We start from the raw sequence: 15,924 nt of genomic DNA, 5'->3' as shown, positions 1-15,924 counted from the left end.
TGAGGAAAATATCCCACAACAGTTAGGGGATGCCAGTGTCATCCACATCTACAAAAGGAAGGGTAACCGCCAGTCTTGCAACAACCACAGAGGCATGTCCCTTCTGTGCGCGTGTGTGTGTCTGTGTGTCTGCGTGTGTGATTTTAAGAAAACTTAGTAATTACCCCAAGGGTCACGCCTTTGGCTGCTGCCCAGCTCACACAGCACCCGACCCATTTGGCCCCTCCCAAAGATGGTGAGCCCATTGGAGGGGAGACCCACGTCCTTTTGGGATGGGCCCAGCCAGATCCCATGGCTGCAAGCCCGGCCACCAGGCGCTCGCCAATGTGCCTCACCTCCAGACCTGCCTCTAAATGGGGGCCCCTGTGACTTGCGTCTGGGGAAGGGAAAACTGAATCCAGTGTCTGCACTGCCATTCCTATAAAAAAGGCTGAAATATTGTGCAGTTTAGATTTTTTTTTTTAAAGTAAATAGATATGTAAAGTGATTTTCTTTCCCCTCGCATCCTACTTTCTGTTTCACACATCTACTGTGGCAAACATGCTTTTTGTCGTTTTTACCATCTTTCTAAGTAGCGCTATAGGCATGAAGCCCTGCTGGTATTTTCCTTTTGTTTCCATTTCTTTCTTCTTTTTTAAATATTATTATTATTATTTTTAGACTCGTCAAGAACCTGTTTGATCTGGCCCGGCAGCACAAACCTTCCATCATCTTCATCGATGAGGTGGACTCTCTGTGTGGCTCCAGAAATGAAAACGAGAGTGAAGCTGCCCGCCGCATTAAGACAGAGTTCCTGGTTCAAATGCAAGGTGAGCAGAAGCTGTACGAACATCAAGTTAACTGACAAGCAGTTATGGCAGCAACGTGTCAAATCAGTACTACACTATCACGACAGTTTGGGAGACTACAGATGTACCTTCTATAGCTACAAATGTATCCATTCACAACAAGTAAGCCGAAAGTCTTGGAGTCAAAATTGATTCATCAATAACAATTGATTATCAAATTGATCACCTACTTTAATAATCGAGTATTACCGTATTTTTTGCACCAAAAGGCGCACTGGATTATAAAGTGCACCCTCATTGAATTTTTTATTTTACAAATTATTCCATATATAGGGCGCACTGGAGTACTCGGGTTGCGTTATGCATCCGTGCCAATAAACAATGAGCCCTCTGTAAACAATCGCGTTTCTCAAACAATCTCCTATAAAAATGATCGGAACGGACTAAAGTTCGATCTAACGCATTGGTACTGCTTACCTGTGTTTCCCTTCCATATCGATCCGTAAATTTACTCGTTACTCGAAACATTAACAGAGCAGCCTATTTTGACATGAAATAGTCTTATGCATATAGCAGCCATCATTATAACATTAGCCACCCGCAAACTCCCATGAGCCTCAGCTCGCAGACTCCCATGAGCCTCAGCAAAGTGTAAATAATCGCGTTTCTCAAACGATCTCCTATAAAATGTTCGGAACTGACTAAAGTTCGCTCTAACACATTAGTACTGCTTACCTATGTTTCCCTTCCATATCGATCCGTAAATTTACTCGAAACATGAACAGAGCAGCTTATTTTGAAATGAAATAGCCTCACGGGTACAACAGCTATTCAGTGACGCCCCCTGACCACGGTTGCCGTAATGCTGGGAAGCGATGCGTCCTTGTAATTTACTAGTCGTACTAAAACGTACTGAAACATTATGGCAGAGCACTGTGTACAACCAGTATGGATCAACAAATTCATCAATCAATCCATATATAAGGTGCACCGGACTATAAGTGCGCACCGGACTATAAGTGCGCACTGTCGGCTTTTGAGAAAATTTTAGGTTTTTAGGTGCGACTTATAATGCGGAAAATACGGTAGTTTTAAAAAAATCGTATTAAGGCCTAAAACGCTTGGCAAAACAAACCTCTAAAACAGACATGGGCAAACTACGGCCTGCGGTCTGCATCCGTCCCGCCAAACCTGAATAAATTGTATTATTAACCTTTTTTTCGGTCATGTTCCCTGCAATGACTGTGTATCCCCAATAGATGGGGAAACGCCCGCCCACGCATTTACTCCCAGAAGCCATGTCAGAAAGCCCAGTGCACACTCACAAGTTTGTGAACGTACTACGTAGTACGGACCCGGCACACTCCACGCTCTATGGGGGTTTGGGAACCGATTCTTTATTTCACAAAACGAGCTCAACATGAGTGTGTGTTCGAAGCAAGCGCCCTGGATCGCTCTTCCCATCTCCCCCCCTGCTGCCTTCACGGCCGCGCTAGACAATCGGAAACTACTGAAGTCTAACATACACGTTGCTACTCTAAATATACTATATATCACATAACTACAACATAAATAAATAGTTTATCAAACCATCTGTGTCATTAAAAATCATTAAATCTCCAGACTCTGGAAATCAGTGAATGGAATTCATTGTCAGTGAGGCTCCAATTATTCCACAGCCATAGTGCGCCCTCATGCGGTTTAAAGTGAAAATAACATGTGAAGTGATCAACTATAGTAGTACCGTAATTTTCGGACTATAAGTCGCACCGGAGTATAAGTCGCACCAGCCATAAAATGCCCAAAAAAGTGAAAAAAAAACCATATATAAGTCGCTCGGGAGTATAAGTCGCATTTTGGGGGGCAATTTATTCGACAAAATCCAACACCAAGAACACTCATGAACGAGCAACAACAGGCTAAACGATAGGTATGTTAACGTGACATAAACACAAACTAAGAGCTGAGAACGGCCCTGACGTAAAATTCAGTTATTCAAAAAACTATTACATAAATAACACGTTAATAAAACCATCTGCGTCACTCCAATTCATTAAATACTGTTTTTTTCCGTGTATAGTGCGCAAAATTTAACTAATTTATTGTCCTAAAATCTGGGGTGCGCATTATACATGGGTACAAAAAAATTTTTTTTTTTTTTTTTTAAGTCCCAATGATCGTCACACACGTAGGGAGGCAATGGGTCCCATTTTTATAGTCTTTGGTATGGTCTTAACTAGGCTGGATGTAATTTTTTTTGTTGGCGTTGATTTCTCCGACTGCCCGTAAACGCACCACCGCGCTCCGTGCGCGCACGGGACAGCAAACGAGCAGGTGATCGAGCAAGCGTCTGATACGAGAGCATTGCGGTCGCATGGAGGGTGTTTGAAGTGAACAGCAGAGAAGAAAGGAACAATGCAAAGTGTTGTGAAATAAAATGCACAGAACGGATGCGCAAGACACGTCAGCTATATAAAGAGCGAGAGTTGTTTTCTTCCTATTAGTTTCAATTCACAGTTTAATTAGCAGTTTCAATCAGCAAATAACAAAATGCGTATTACAGGTAATATTTTATTTCACAACACTCTGCCTTGTTCCTTTGGTCTCTGCTGTTCATCCTAAAACACAAAGGCGCTCTTTAAGCAATGCGACAGTGAGCGCCCGGCGCGCTGCGGTTGCGCGACCGCACCAAATTAAGCTCCCTGCGCAGTGCGCACTGAGGTCCACTTAAATTTTAGAAAGTACATCAGGACTTTAAAAATATCTTCTAAATTTCAGCGACGGCTCTGTCACAATAATCGACCAGCGCGGTGCAGTTGGGCGGTCGGCGGCGCGCTACGGTTGAGCGTTCTCTCGCGCGCTCTCTCTCTTGCTCTCTCTCGCTCTCGCACACACGCAAACCAGATATCATACGGAGGCCGCCATTACAGATGCGCAGAACGGATGCGCAAGACACGTCAGCTATATAAAGAGCGAGAGTTCAGTTCTCTACCTAAATCCGTATTACAGGTAATATTTTATTTCACAACACTTTGCCTTGTTCCTTTCTTCTCTGCTGTTCACTTCAAACACGCTCCATGCGACCGCAATGCTCTCGTATCAGACGCTTGCTCGATCACCTGCTTGTTTGCTGTCCCGTGCGCGCACGGAGCGCTGTGGTGCGTTTACGGGCAGTCGGAGAAATCAACGGCAACAAAAAAATTACATCCAGCCTAGTTAAGACCATACCAAAGACAATAAAAATGGGACCCATTGCCTCCCTGCGTGTGTGACGATCATTGGGACTTAAAAAAAAAAATAAAAAAATTAAAAATTTTTTTAAAAAAATTCATAAAAATTGGGTGCGTATTATACATGGGTACAAGCTTTTTTCCAGCATCAGCATGCCATTTTTAGGGGTGCGTACTATACATGGGGGCGCACTATACACGGAAAAAAACGGTACATCAATCGCCCTTTGTCAACAATGCGTGCGCGCCGCTGACGGATCTTGCACTTCAAAATATTCCACAGGCCCATATAACTATATATAAATTATATATCAAATAACTATTATATAAGCAATAATGTTATCAAACCATCTGTGCACTCTAAATCATTAAATCCATCGATCAAATTCCTCCTCCTTTGTCAACATCGCCGCGCGTGCGCCCTGACGTCAGCCTCGTCGTTATTCCACAGATCTACTATATAACTATATTGTAGCGTTAACAAAGTTCAAGGAAAGACGTGGGTTTGGTAAACGGCTCTTTATTTAACAAAACAAACTTACAGGCGTGTGGCGGCGTGGACTTCCAGCCACGGAAGTGGAAGGGAGCTCCATAGAATAGGACCGGGCGTGCGTAAAAGCTATGACCGAGCCCCATCCACCGTCCTCGGACAGCCACCCGGCTGAGCGCCGGCCCTCGACTAAAAAAGCATTGTTCTGGCAACTCCTGCAGCCAACCTGATGCCAAATGTATCGGTTCACCATTCCTTTGGATGACAACAGGAAGGCCGAGAGGGAAGCCGTGATGCCTGGGAAACTCAAGGCTTCCATAAAAGTTGCCCAGGCTTCTTGCGCACTGGAGATGGACTCACCAGCCACAGCAGACGCTGTGCAAAGAACACCTAACCTCCAGACACAAGAAATCTATGGTCTTTCGAGACTGCGATGCCGATGATGATGAAGCCTGTCGAGAGGCAATCACAGTGAACCGCACATGCGCAATGGACAGTGACCACACCCCCTCACCGCAGCAGTTTGGCTGCGCATATACAAACCCGGTGCCAAACCTAACAAGCTAATCAACGCATTACGCATCAATGCACGCACTTGCTTTTTTCTTTTAAACTAAAGAAAGTTTATGACCATCAAAAATGAGTTTGGTTGCTGGACCAAGTAAGAAGCCAAACTGTATCACTTTCATACAGAATGGGAGTTGGACTTTTTTTGTAACTCATTGACTGGGTTGACATTCCCTTTAGCACAGCTTCATGTAGTGGATACATAACGCAACCCTAGTCAACCCTAGTTTGATGCAATAGCTTCTATTCTACATGCCTTTTAATCCGGTGCGCCCTATACAGTCAAACCTCTGTTTTCAACCACAATCCATTCCAGAAGGCGGTTCGAGAAGTGAATCGTTCGAATTCCGAATCTATTTCTCCCATTACAAATCATGGAAAAAAAATGAATCCGTTCCAAGACTAAAAAAAACATTTTTTCATTTGCGCATTTTTGTCCGATCGTGCAACTGCAGCGCACCGCCGAACGCGCAACCGTAGCTCGCAGCCGACCGCGCAACTGCACCGCGCTGGTCGCATTATTGTGACAGAGCCGTTGCTGAAATTTAGAAAATATTTTTAAAATCCTGATGTACTTTCCAAAATTTAAGTGGACCTCAGTGCACAGGGAGCTTAATTTGGTCCGATCGCGCAACAGCAGCGCGCCGGGCGCTCACTGTCGCATTGCTTTAAGAGCGTCTTTGTGTTTTAGGATGGCTTTACTGCTCCATTACTTGCAGACTGTTAGTCAGCTAAAATCATGTTGTGGCGTAGATTAATCCAACTGAACAGGATATGCAAAGTTGACATCCAGTATGGTCTGCTGCATAAGATTGCGGGATTTCTAGCAAAACAGTAAAACGGTCCATTGAGCAAGTATTAACTACCCCTATGGCACCAAGACACGTCAGTCAGTGTCATTGCATTTGCCATCCAATCCATCCTTCCCTCCCTGCCTCCCTCACAGGTTGACCAGTAGTCAGTGCACCATCTAACGGGGAAACGCAAGCATTGCAGGGACAATATGACACTGTTTTGTCTTTCGTTGTGTCTTTTTACCTCAGATCACATTTTCTGAATCAAATTATATAGAAATCCAGATAATTCCAAATACCGTAATTTTCGGACTATAAATCGCGATTTTTTTCATAGTTTGGGTGGGGGGGCGACTTATACTCAGGAGCGACTTATATATGTTTTTTTTCACAAATTTTTACTTGATCATTAACACATCACTTACAAGTATAGCTGACCACTTCACATGTTATTTTTAGTATAGTTGATCACTTCACATGCTTTGATATCTTTATCTTGAACATATTCAAAACATGAAAAATACAGAGAAAAAAATCAAATAAAGTAATTAACACTTTAAAGCGCCATATCCTCTGGACATGTCCTGTCACCAGGATGACAGGACGAGAAATTTAATCGATGGATTTAATGATTTGGAGTGACACAAATGCTTTGATAATATTGTTGTTTATGTGATAGTTATTTAAACTATAGTTTATATATCTTTGTATGGGCCTGTGGAATAATTTGAACTGCGGCGCGGCACACGGCATTGTTGACAAAGGACGATCGATGGATTTAATGAATTGGAGTGACACAGATGGTTTTATAAACGTGTTATTTATGAAATAGTTTTTTTTAAATAACTGAATGTTACGTCAGGCCCGTTCTCAGCTCCTCGTTTGTGTTTGTCACGTTAGCATACCGTATTGTTTAGCCTGTTTTTGCTCGTTTTTGCTTTGGATCGTTTTGGATTTTGTCGAATAAATTCAAGTCAAGTAAATTTTATTTGTATAGCCCTAAATCACAAGCAGTCTCAAAGGGCTTCACATCGACAAAAATTGACAATTATTCTCAAAGCATCCCCTGATCTTAAGCTCACAAAAGGGCAAGGAAAAACTAAAAAAAAAACCTACCGGGGTAAAATGAGAAACCTTGAGAAGGGACCACAGATGGAAGGATCCCCCTTTCAGGATCACCAGGTTGAAATGGATGCAGAGAGGGCACAAATGATACAATATGAAAATCAATGAAATAAAAAGTGGATGTCCATGTCAGAGCGAAGGGCTGCCGAAGGAGCCCTCAATTGTCCTGGCAGTGTCTTCGAGGAGGTTGAGCTCCAGTTCCCCCATCGTGAATTGGCCCACGAGAATCCAGATAGCCGCTGTCAGCATGGGTGCCACCTAACCACCTCCCCGGCCGGGGAGGGGGGAGAGAGGGGGTGGAGAGGGAGAGAAAACAAACTCCAGCCGAATCGGCCTCTACAGATTAGTTAAAGGCCATGTCATAGAAATGTGTCTTTAAACGTGTCTTAAATGTTTCTACTGAGGTAGCAGTCCTAATATCCATTGGTAGGGCATTCCAAAGCTCTGGAGCCCGAATAGAAAATGCTCTACAGCCTGCAGACATTTTCTTGGCCCTCGGTGTCGCTAAAAGGGTAGCGTTTTGCGAACGAAGGTTACGAGACGGAACATAAGGAACAACTAGGTCGACGAGATATGAAGGGGCTAAGCCATGCAGTGATTTATAGGTTAATAGAAGAACCTTGAAGTCACATCTCAAATGGACCGGGAGCCAATGTAAGTTGGCTAGTATTGGGGTAATTTTCTTGGCCGAGAGAGCAGCCTTGCAGCAGCATTTTGTACTAACTGTAGACTTTTGATGCGGGATTTAGGAAGACCCGAAAATAGTACATTACAGTAGTCCAGGCGCGACGTGACGAACGCATGTATAATAGTTTCCGCATCACCGGTCGAGAGGATCGGACGAATCTTTGCAATATTACGTAGGTGAAAAAACGCAATTCTGGTTATATTCTTAATGTGCTTTTGAAAGGAGAGAGTTTGGTCAAATATTACCCCGAGATTAGTTACAGTATCGCTCTGAGTGATAGTACGGTTATCTATAGTTATAGTGGTTTCCTTGAATAAGTGTTGATAATGAGTTGGACCAATTATCAACATCTCAGTTTTATCTGGGTTAAGACGAAGGAAGTTGAGAGACATCCATTGCTTGATCTCCGCAAGGCACGCCTCAAGATTACAACAATCTGTCATCGATAACGGCATATATAATTGGGTGTCATCCGCATAGCATTGAAAACTAATATTATATTTACGTATTACATCCCCAAGCGGAATCATATAAATATTAAAAAGAATTGGTCCGAGAACCGATCCCTGTGGGACACCACACGTAACATTATAGAGCTCCGAGGACGCATTGCCATGGACCACTCGGTGCGTCCTGTTTGATAGATAGGAATGGAACCAGCCTAGTGCTGACCCTGAAATACCAACACAACTTTTAAGACGCCCTAATAAAATATCGAAGTCTCCAGTGTCGAAGTGTTTGAATCCATAGCTATGAGGAGATTGTTAGTCACTTTAGCAAGTGCTGTCTCAGTGGAATGATTAGCTCTAAAACCAGACTGAAAAGTGTCATATCGATTATTGGCGACCAAGTAATCAATAAGCTGCTGCGCTACTACTTTTTCAAGAAGTTTTGCTATGAATGGGAGGTTTGAAACTGGCCTATAATTACTGAGACAGTCCGGGTCAAGATTTGGTCGCTTAAGTAACGGTTTAATGATAGCGGTTTTGAAGGCTGTTGGCACTATCCCAGAGGAGACAGATTGATTATATTTAAGACGGACGGTCCTAAAATTTTAAATAATTCTTTAAGTAGTTTGGCTGGAAGAGGGTCGAGTAAACATGTTTGTTTAGCCGCACTAACCAATTGTGTAAGCCTTTCAAGAGACACGCTTTTAAAAGTTGAGAAGGTTGTTGCATTATCATCAGCGTTGGTAAACGGCGGGCTCGACCGAGCGATTGGAATGGTGTTCTTAATCTCGTCCCTAATGGATTCAATCTTTTGAGCAAAAAATTTCATGAACTCGTCAGCTGAGTGGAAGGAACTATCGGGGGTCGGCTGGCGCAGAGTCAGCTTTGCCACTGTATCAAATAGGTGTTTCGGATTGTTTTTATTGAGATTAATAAATTGCGAAAAATACCGAGTTTTTGTTAAGATAAGCGCATCTTTATATTTCAGGAGGCTATCCTGCCATGCCTGATGGAAAACCTCAAGTTTGGTTAGACGCCATCTGCGCTCATGCTTTCTACATAATTGCTTAAGCGTACGCGTTTCATCTGTGAACCACGGAGTAGGCACTCTACGTCGAGTTTTCAGACGTAACGGCGCCACCGAGTCAATGGCATTTAACAATGTCGCATTGAATTCATTTGTAAGATTATTAATAGAGCCGGTGTATGCGGGAAATATAGCGGTTGCCGGCGACAGTATCTCAGATAGCGCAGTTGCAGTCATGGAGTTAAAATGACGGCTCCTATAATGCTGATTGCTCTCTTGTCTGCGCTCCCGCACCACCAGACTCAACAACAGCTTCATACTCCAGGCTGTTAGGATCCTGAACTCGCTTCCCCGTTCTGCGTAGCGTCCTGTACTTTTCCGCTATGCTTTGCTGGCTCCGTTTTGCTCCTCTTATTTATTGTGTTATCTGTTTATTATTTATTCATCACTCTTACTATTTATTGGTTGAATTTTTGCCTTCTTGTTTTATATTGTGTCGCTTACTTGTATGTCTATCGTGTAATATGTCTCGTCACCGTGGGATAGAGAAAACGTAATTTCGGTTTCTTTGTGTGTTTTGACATGTGAAGAGATTGACAATAAAGCTGGCTTTGACTTTGACTTTGACAAGAAACTAGAATTTCAAACTTTATTAAGTAATGATCAGACAGAACAGTAGTGTATGGCAGTACTGCTATATTTGAGGTTGCAAGTCCTCGGGATAATACCAGATATATGGTATTTCCATTCTTATGCGTTGCTGCTTGTACGGCTTGCGTAAAACCAAACGTATCAGTTAAAGTCTGAAACGCCAAAGTAAGTGGCTCTGACGGTAAATTCATGTGGATGTTGAAATCGCCCATGATAATTATATTATCCGCATTGGTTACTAGATCAGCCACGAATTCTGAAAATTCATCCAGGAAGCCAGAGTAAGCCCCGGGTGGACGGTAAATGACAGCAAGATAAAATGACGGTAAAGCGGTGGATCGGAGAGTGAGAACCTCAAATGTTTTAAATACGTTGATCGAACGAGGCCTAAATCTAAGCTCGGAATTCGAGATGAGGGCGACACCCCCACCCTTTTTTCGAGGACGCGCCACATGCGAGCTCACAAAATTTGGAGGTGAGGCCTCATTAAGCGGCAGCAGTTCATTAGGTTTTAACCAGGTCTCGCAGAGACCAAAAACGTTTAGATTATGTTCTGTGATGAGATCATTAACGAGAACTGCTTTCGTATGAAGCGATCTAATATTCATAAAACCAAGTTTAAGTGTAATTGGTCGCTCAGGGTGCGTATCTATCGAAGGATATTTATACGAGATGCGAGTAAGATTGTGTTCTCTAGGCCTGACATCACCTCTCGAATGTTTGAATGAACGCGGTGGGACGATACGACCGTGGGAATCTGATAGTAAATATTTGTTACACGTGTAGAATTATCTGAAACAGGCACCGTTTCATCAGCAAAACCGGTCGGGGTGGAGTGATTGGATTTGTCTACTACCCCAGTAGAAAGTGTGTTTATGTGTACTGTAGCACTATTCAAACTATCACGCTCTAGTCTACACGAGGAGCTATGTGCATGCTGGGAGTCTAGCCTAGCGCTAGTTAACTTTATCTTAACAGACTCCAAACCCATTCTGACAGGTGGTTTAATCACCTGTGCCCCGGCCTGCTCTAAAGTGACCTGTCATGTGTGGCTCAAACAGTAGTCTATATTCCTAGAAAGAGTGAAGGCGCCTTCACGGTTAGGGTGAAGGCCGTCCTTCCTCAGCAGGTCGGGGCGGCCCCAGAAGGAAGGCCAGTTATCTATAAAATACAGTCCCTGCTTCTTACAGAACCCAGCCATCCATCGATTAAGGGAGACTAATCTACTAAACCTCTCATCAGTGCCTCTCCCAGGCAGGGGGCCAGAGACAAATACTCGATGCCGACTCATCTTTCTGGCGAGATCACAAGTACTCGCTATGTTTCTCTTTGTGATCTGCGATTGCCTCATCCTAACATCATTGGAGCCGACGTGTATCACTATGTCCGAGTAGCTAGTGTTGTTGGAACTACGCTGTTGACTAGACCTATTGCGAGTCAGCTCCCTAAGATTAGCTTCTATGTCGGGTGCTCTGCCCCCAGGAATACACATTACCGTGGCTGGATTTTTAAGCGTAATATTTCGGGTAATGGAGTCACCTATGACCAAAGTGCGAGGGCCAGTAGACTGAGATGACTTTGGACGGCTATGCGTCTTACCTGGCTCATCGCAATTAGCAAGCCGCTTGGGGCTAATGCTAACTGGGCTAGCGGGCTGACTACAGCCCGCGTCTGTATCCGTCACATCTACAGTTATCGCGCAATTCTGCTCTAACTGGCGGACACGTGCCTCTAGCAGGGACAACCTCTCTAAGAGAAGGGTGCAGTTGGTGCACGAAGCCGCACAAACCTCTTGATCCGCAGCCATACTTTGTGTCCGATGATCGACGGCAGACAAACGGCCACAAAGCCTCCGCTCTCCCAGGCACTCCGGCTGTGAAAAAAAAAAAAAAAAGATCGACAGTCTAATAAAAGATTCAAACTTACTTTAGAGTCAGGGAGATGAGTTCCACGCTGGAGAAAACAAAATCGTCCAAGCCTGAAAAGTATTGGGAGTCTGGGCTGAGAAGGAAGAGACTGTCCGGCAGAGAACCCGGAAGTGGGCTTGCCCCCCAAAATGCGACTTATACTCCGGTGCGACTTATATATGAAAAAAAATTAAATTAGTTATTTTCATTTGTCTTTCAACTGTTAAAGATAATCTGAACCTCATTTTGGCTTTTTTTTATTATCTTTGTGATTTGCCTAGGTGTTGGAAACAACAATGATGGCATTTTGGTGTTAGGAGCCACCAATATTCCCTGGGTTCTTGATGCTGCCATCCGTCGAAGGTCAGATGTCACTGTAATGCTGTTAAAATTTTTTTTTATTTTTCTGTAATTGATTCCATGCAGTTTGATTGAGCCTTGACATTTTTTTTACATAAAGGTGGCTAGTGAAAGCCCACAAATCATTGCCTTTCTCTCTCCACTGTGCAGAAAATAAGAATATTGCTAACGTAGGAACCAATTTTGTTGTTTTTGCTGGTCTCGTTTTTGCATAATATTGTATTCTTTGAAAACCGCACTGGTGAGCTGATTTCTGTTAGTTAACTAACTCAGTGTTGATCACAAAAATTGGGCAAAACAAAAATGCTGTTTTAAATTAAAGTTTTATGCTGAGATTGCAAAGAGTTAGGGATTGCGCGAGCACAGGAATGTACGCACACGTTTACGACTTGGGTCATCCATATACCACTGCCCTACGATGTCAAAAGTAAAAGCTTTTTTTTTTTCCTTTTTTTTTTTTTTTTGCTGTGCCTCAAAAGCCCAAAAGCTATTTCTGTGATGGCATGCCCATTAAGAGCATATGTCGGCAGCCCTGAGTGAGCCCACGACCCGCTGGAACCACGGACGTGTATTACATTGGCCTTTTATTTCTTTTTGTTGTATACGTTTTTCCACAGGAATTCACAACACACTCACGCATTGAATCTGCTACCAATATGCTGCCCACAACCTATGCTAAGTTTAGCATTCGTGCAGTTTAACACAAATGAGTTTCCATTTCCAACTCTTGCATATCTTAATATGATATCCTGTCTACAAACACCATGCAGTGCTTTGCATCTGGCGTTGCTGAGGTAAAGACAATATAACTAGCGACACCCGGTCGAAGTTTAAATTGAAGCATTTAGACTCATCTTTGTTGAATTTGTATTGCGTTTTTTGTTTGTTTGCTTTGTTTTGTTTTCCTGAAAACATTAAAAATTACTTGGGCAAGTTTGTCACTCTATAGCCAATATGATTCCAGATATGGTTCCTTGAAATTGTGCTATGAAAGGCTTGTTTTTTGAACTATCATTGTTGCACATTTTTGTATTTTGTCAAACATGGGTGAAAATCTGTTCAAGCAGTCTTCTGTTAGCAGCAATGATTGAGATGAACTTGTCTATGTTGAACAGATTTGAAAAGCGCATCTACATTGCTCTGCCGGAGGAGCCAGCCCGGGCTCAGATGTTTCGCCTACACCTAGGCAACACACCTCACAGCCTGAGCGAGGCTGACTTGCGGCAGCTTGCTCATAAAACAGACGGCTACTCTGGTGCTGACATCAGCATCATCATACGGGATGCACTGATGCAACCTGTGAGGAAGGTCCAGTCTGCAACACACTTTAAAAAGGTGAGACCAGAATAACCCACTCAACAAAAACTAGTCACTGATTGGTAAGGACCAATTTAAGGAAATAATGTGTCAATAATTTTGATTAAAAAGATAGAAAGTCAACAGAATTGCATAATTTTGATTAAAAAGGTCAAAAGTAGAAAGTCTGCATCCTATTGCCAGTCTTGCACATGAAAATATTACTTGGATGACTTAAATGTGCAAAGGTATTGTGAGACTTATAACCAACCGGCTCTTTCCAGTTTGAATGTAATAAAAAGGAGCACAGGGGAAGTAGGACTTTGGAAGACCTTAGGGGCACTGAAGGCTACCATTTTCCCTTCTTACTTGCTCTGGGTGTCATCTTCTTCAGTTTCTATATCTGATTGGTGTGTATCTAATTGTAACTTAATAGGATGACCCTGACATTAAATTGGTCCTTCGAGCCAGGTGCCAATTTATCTGCGACTTTGGGGGGGTTGACTGAAGGCAACTGAAGACTGTGCACAGCCAGACTGGGTCTGTAGAAAGAAGTCGACTTTCCTGCGCGTTGGCTTCCTCCCCGGGGTCGTAGATTGAAGGCATCCTAAAATAACAGCGCCTGACGAGATGAGGAGCTAACACAAGCCGTGAGTGCAGTTTTGTTATTAAATAGCACTAAATGAAAAACTTGCGTTTGAGTCACAAAGGAGGGACAAATTGTCCAAAAGTTTAAAAAATCCCATCCTAGTAAGTATGACGTCCTGGAAAGTGTGAGGTTCATGTCCTGCTTTCATAATACAGAAATACGTACCGTAATTATCGGACTATAAGTCGCGTTTTTTTTTTTTTTTTCATAGTTTGGGTGGGGGGGGGGCGACTTATACTCAGGAGCGACTTATATATGTTTTTTTTTCACAAATGTTTACTTGATCATTAACACATCACTTACTTACAAGTATAGTTGACCATTTCACATGTTATTTTTAGTATAGTTGATCACTTCACATGCTTTGATATCTTTATCTTGAACATATTCAAAACATGAAAAATAGAGAGAAAAAAAATCAACCGAACGCGCAACCGTAGCTCGCAGCCGACCGCGCAACTGCACCGCGCTGGTCGCATTATTGTGACAGAGCCGTCGCTGAAATTTAGAAAATATTTTTAAAATCCTGATGTACTTTCCAAAATTTAAGTGGACCTCAGTGCACAGGGAGCTTAATTTGGTCCGATCGCGCAACAGCAGCGCGCCGGGCGCTCACTGTCGCATTGCTTTAAGAGCGTTTTTGTGTTTTAGGATGGCTTTACTGCTCCATTACTTGCAGACTGTTAGTCAGCTAAAATCATGTTGTGGCGTAGATTAATCCAACTGAACAGGATATGCAAAGTTGACATCCAGTATGGTCTGCTGCATAAGATTGCGGGATTTCTAGCAAAACAGTAAAACGGTCCATTGAGCAAGTATTAACTACCCCTATGGCACTAAGACACAGTGCAGTCAGTGTCATTGCATTTGCCATCCAATCCATCCTTCCCTCCCTGCCTCCCTCACAGGTCGACCAGTAGTCAGTGCACCATCTAACGGGGAAACGCAAGCATTGCAGGGACAATATGACACTGTTTTGTCTTTCGTTGTGTCTTTTTTTATAGTTTGGTTGCGGGGGCGACTTATACTCAGGAGCGACTTATATATGTTTTTTTTCACAAATTTTTACTTGATCACATCACTTACTTACAAGTATAGCTGACCACTTCACATGTTATTTTTACTATAGTTGATCACTTCACATGCTTTGATATCTTTATCTTGAACATATTCAAAACATGAGAAATAGAGAGAAAAAATCAAATAAAGTAAGTAACACTTTAAAGCGCCATATCCTCTGGACATGTCCTGTCACCAGGATGACAGGACGAGAAATTTGATCGATGGATTTAATGATTTGGAGTGACACAAATGGTTTGATAATATTGTTGTTTATGTGATAGTTATTTAAAATATAGTTTACCGTTTTTTTCCGTGTATAGTGCGCAAAATTTAACTAATTTATTGTCCTAAAATCTGGGGTGCGCATTATACATGGGTACAAAAAAAAAAAAAAATTTTTTTTTAAATTTCTTTTTTTTTTTTTTTTTTTAAGTCCCAATGATCGTCACACACGCAGGGAGGCAATGGGTCCCATTTTTATAGTCTTTGGTATGGTCTTAACTAGGCTGGATGTAATTTTTTTTGTTGGCGTTGATTTCTCCGACTGCCCGTAAACGCACCACCGTGCTTCGTGCGCGCACGGGACAGCAAACGAGCAGGTGATCGAGCAAGCGTCTGATACGAGAGCATTGCGGTCGCATGGAGCGTGTTTGAAGTGAACAGCAGAGAAGAAAGGAACAAGGCAAAGTGTTGTGAAATAAAATGCACAGAACGGATGCGCAAGACACGTCAGCTATATAAAGAGCGAGAGTTGTTTTCTTCCTATTAGTTTCAATTCACAGTTTAATTAGCAGTTTCAATCAGCAAATAACAAAATGCGTATTACAGGTAATATTTTATT

General features: G+C 42.7%; 1 protein-coding gene across 4 annotated transcripts in view; it reads left to right on the top strand.

The window, feature by feature from the left end:
- vps4a (vacuolar protein sorting 4 homolog A) overlaps nucleotides 1–15,924 on the top strand; it is a 70,508-nt gene that overhangs the window by 30,197 nt on the left and 24,387 nt on the right. For 3 of the 4 annotated variants that reach the window (XM_061282210.1, XM_061282209.1, XM_061282208.1), the window contains 3 exons: nucleotides 661–809; nucleotides 11,998–12,079; nucleotides 13,192–13,411. In XM_061282210.1, coding sequence (XP_061138194.1) covers nucleotides 661–809; nucleotides 11,998–12,079; nucleotides 13,192–13,411 — 451 coding nt within the window. Of the gene's footprint in view, nucleotides 1–660; nucleotides 810–11,997; nucleotides 12,080–13,191; nucleotides 13,412–13,843; nucleotides 14,023–15,924 lie in introns of all 4 variants that reach the window. The other variant, XR_009714872.1, reaches the window with a different exon arrangement.

This window comes from Syngnathus typhle, linkage group LG7 (assembly GCF_033458585.1).
Source record: "Syngnathus typhle isolate RoL2023-S1 ecotype Sweden linkage group LG7, RoL_Styp_1.0, whole genome shotgun sequence".
Lineage (NCBI taxonomy): Eukaryota > Metazoa > Chordata > Actinopteri > Syngnathiformes > Syngnathidae > Syngnathus > Syngnathus typhle.
Note: the sequence above shows the minus strand (reverse complement) of the source record. Positions and strands in the feature narration are given on the sequence as shown.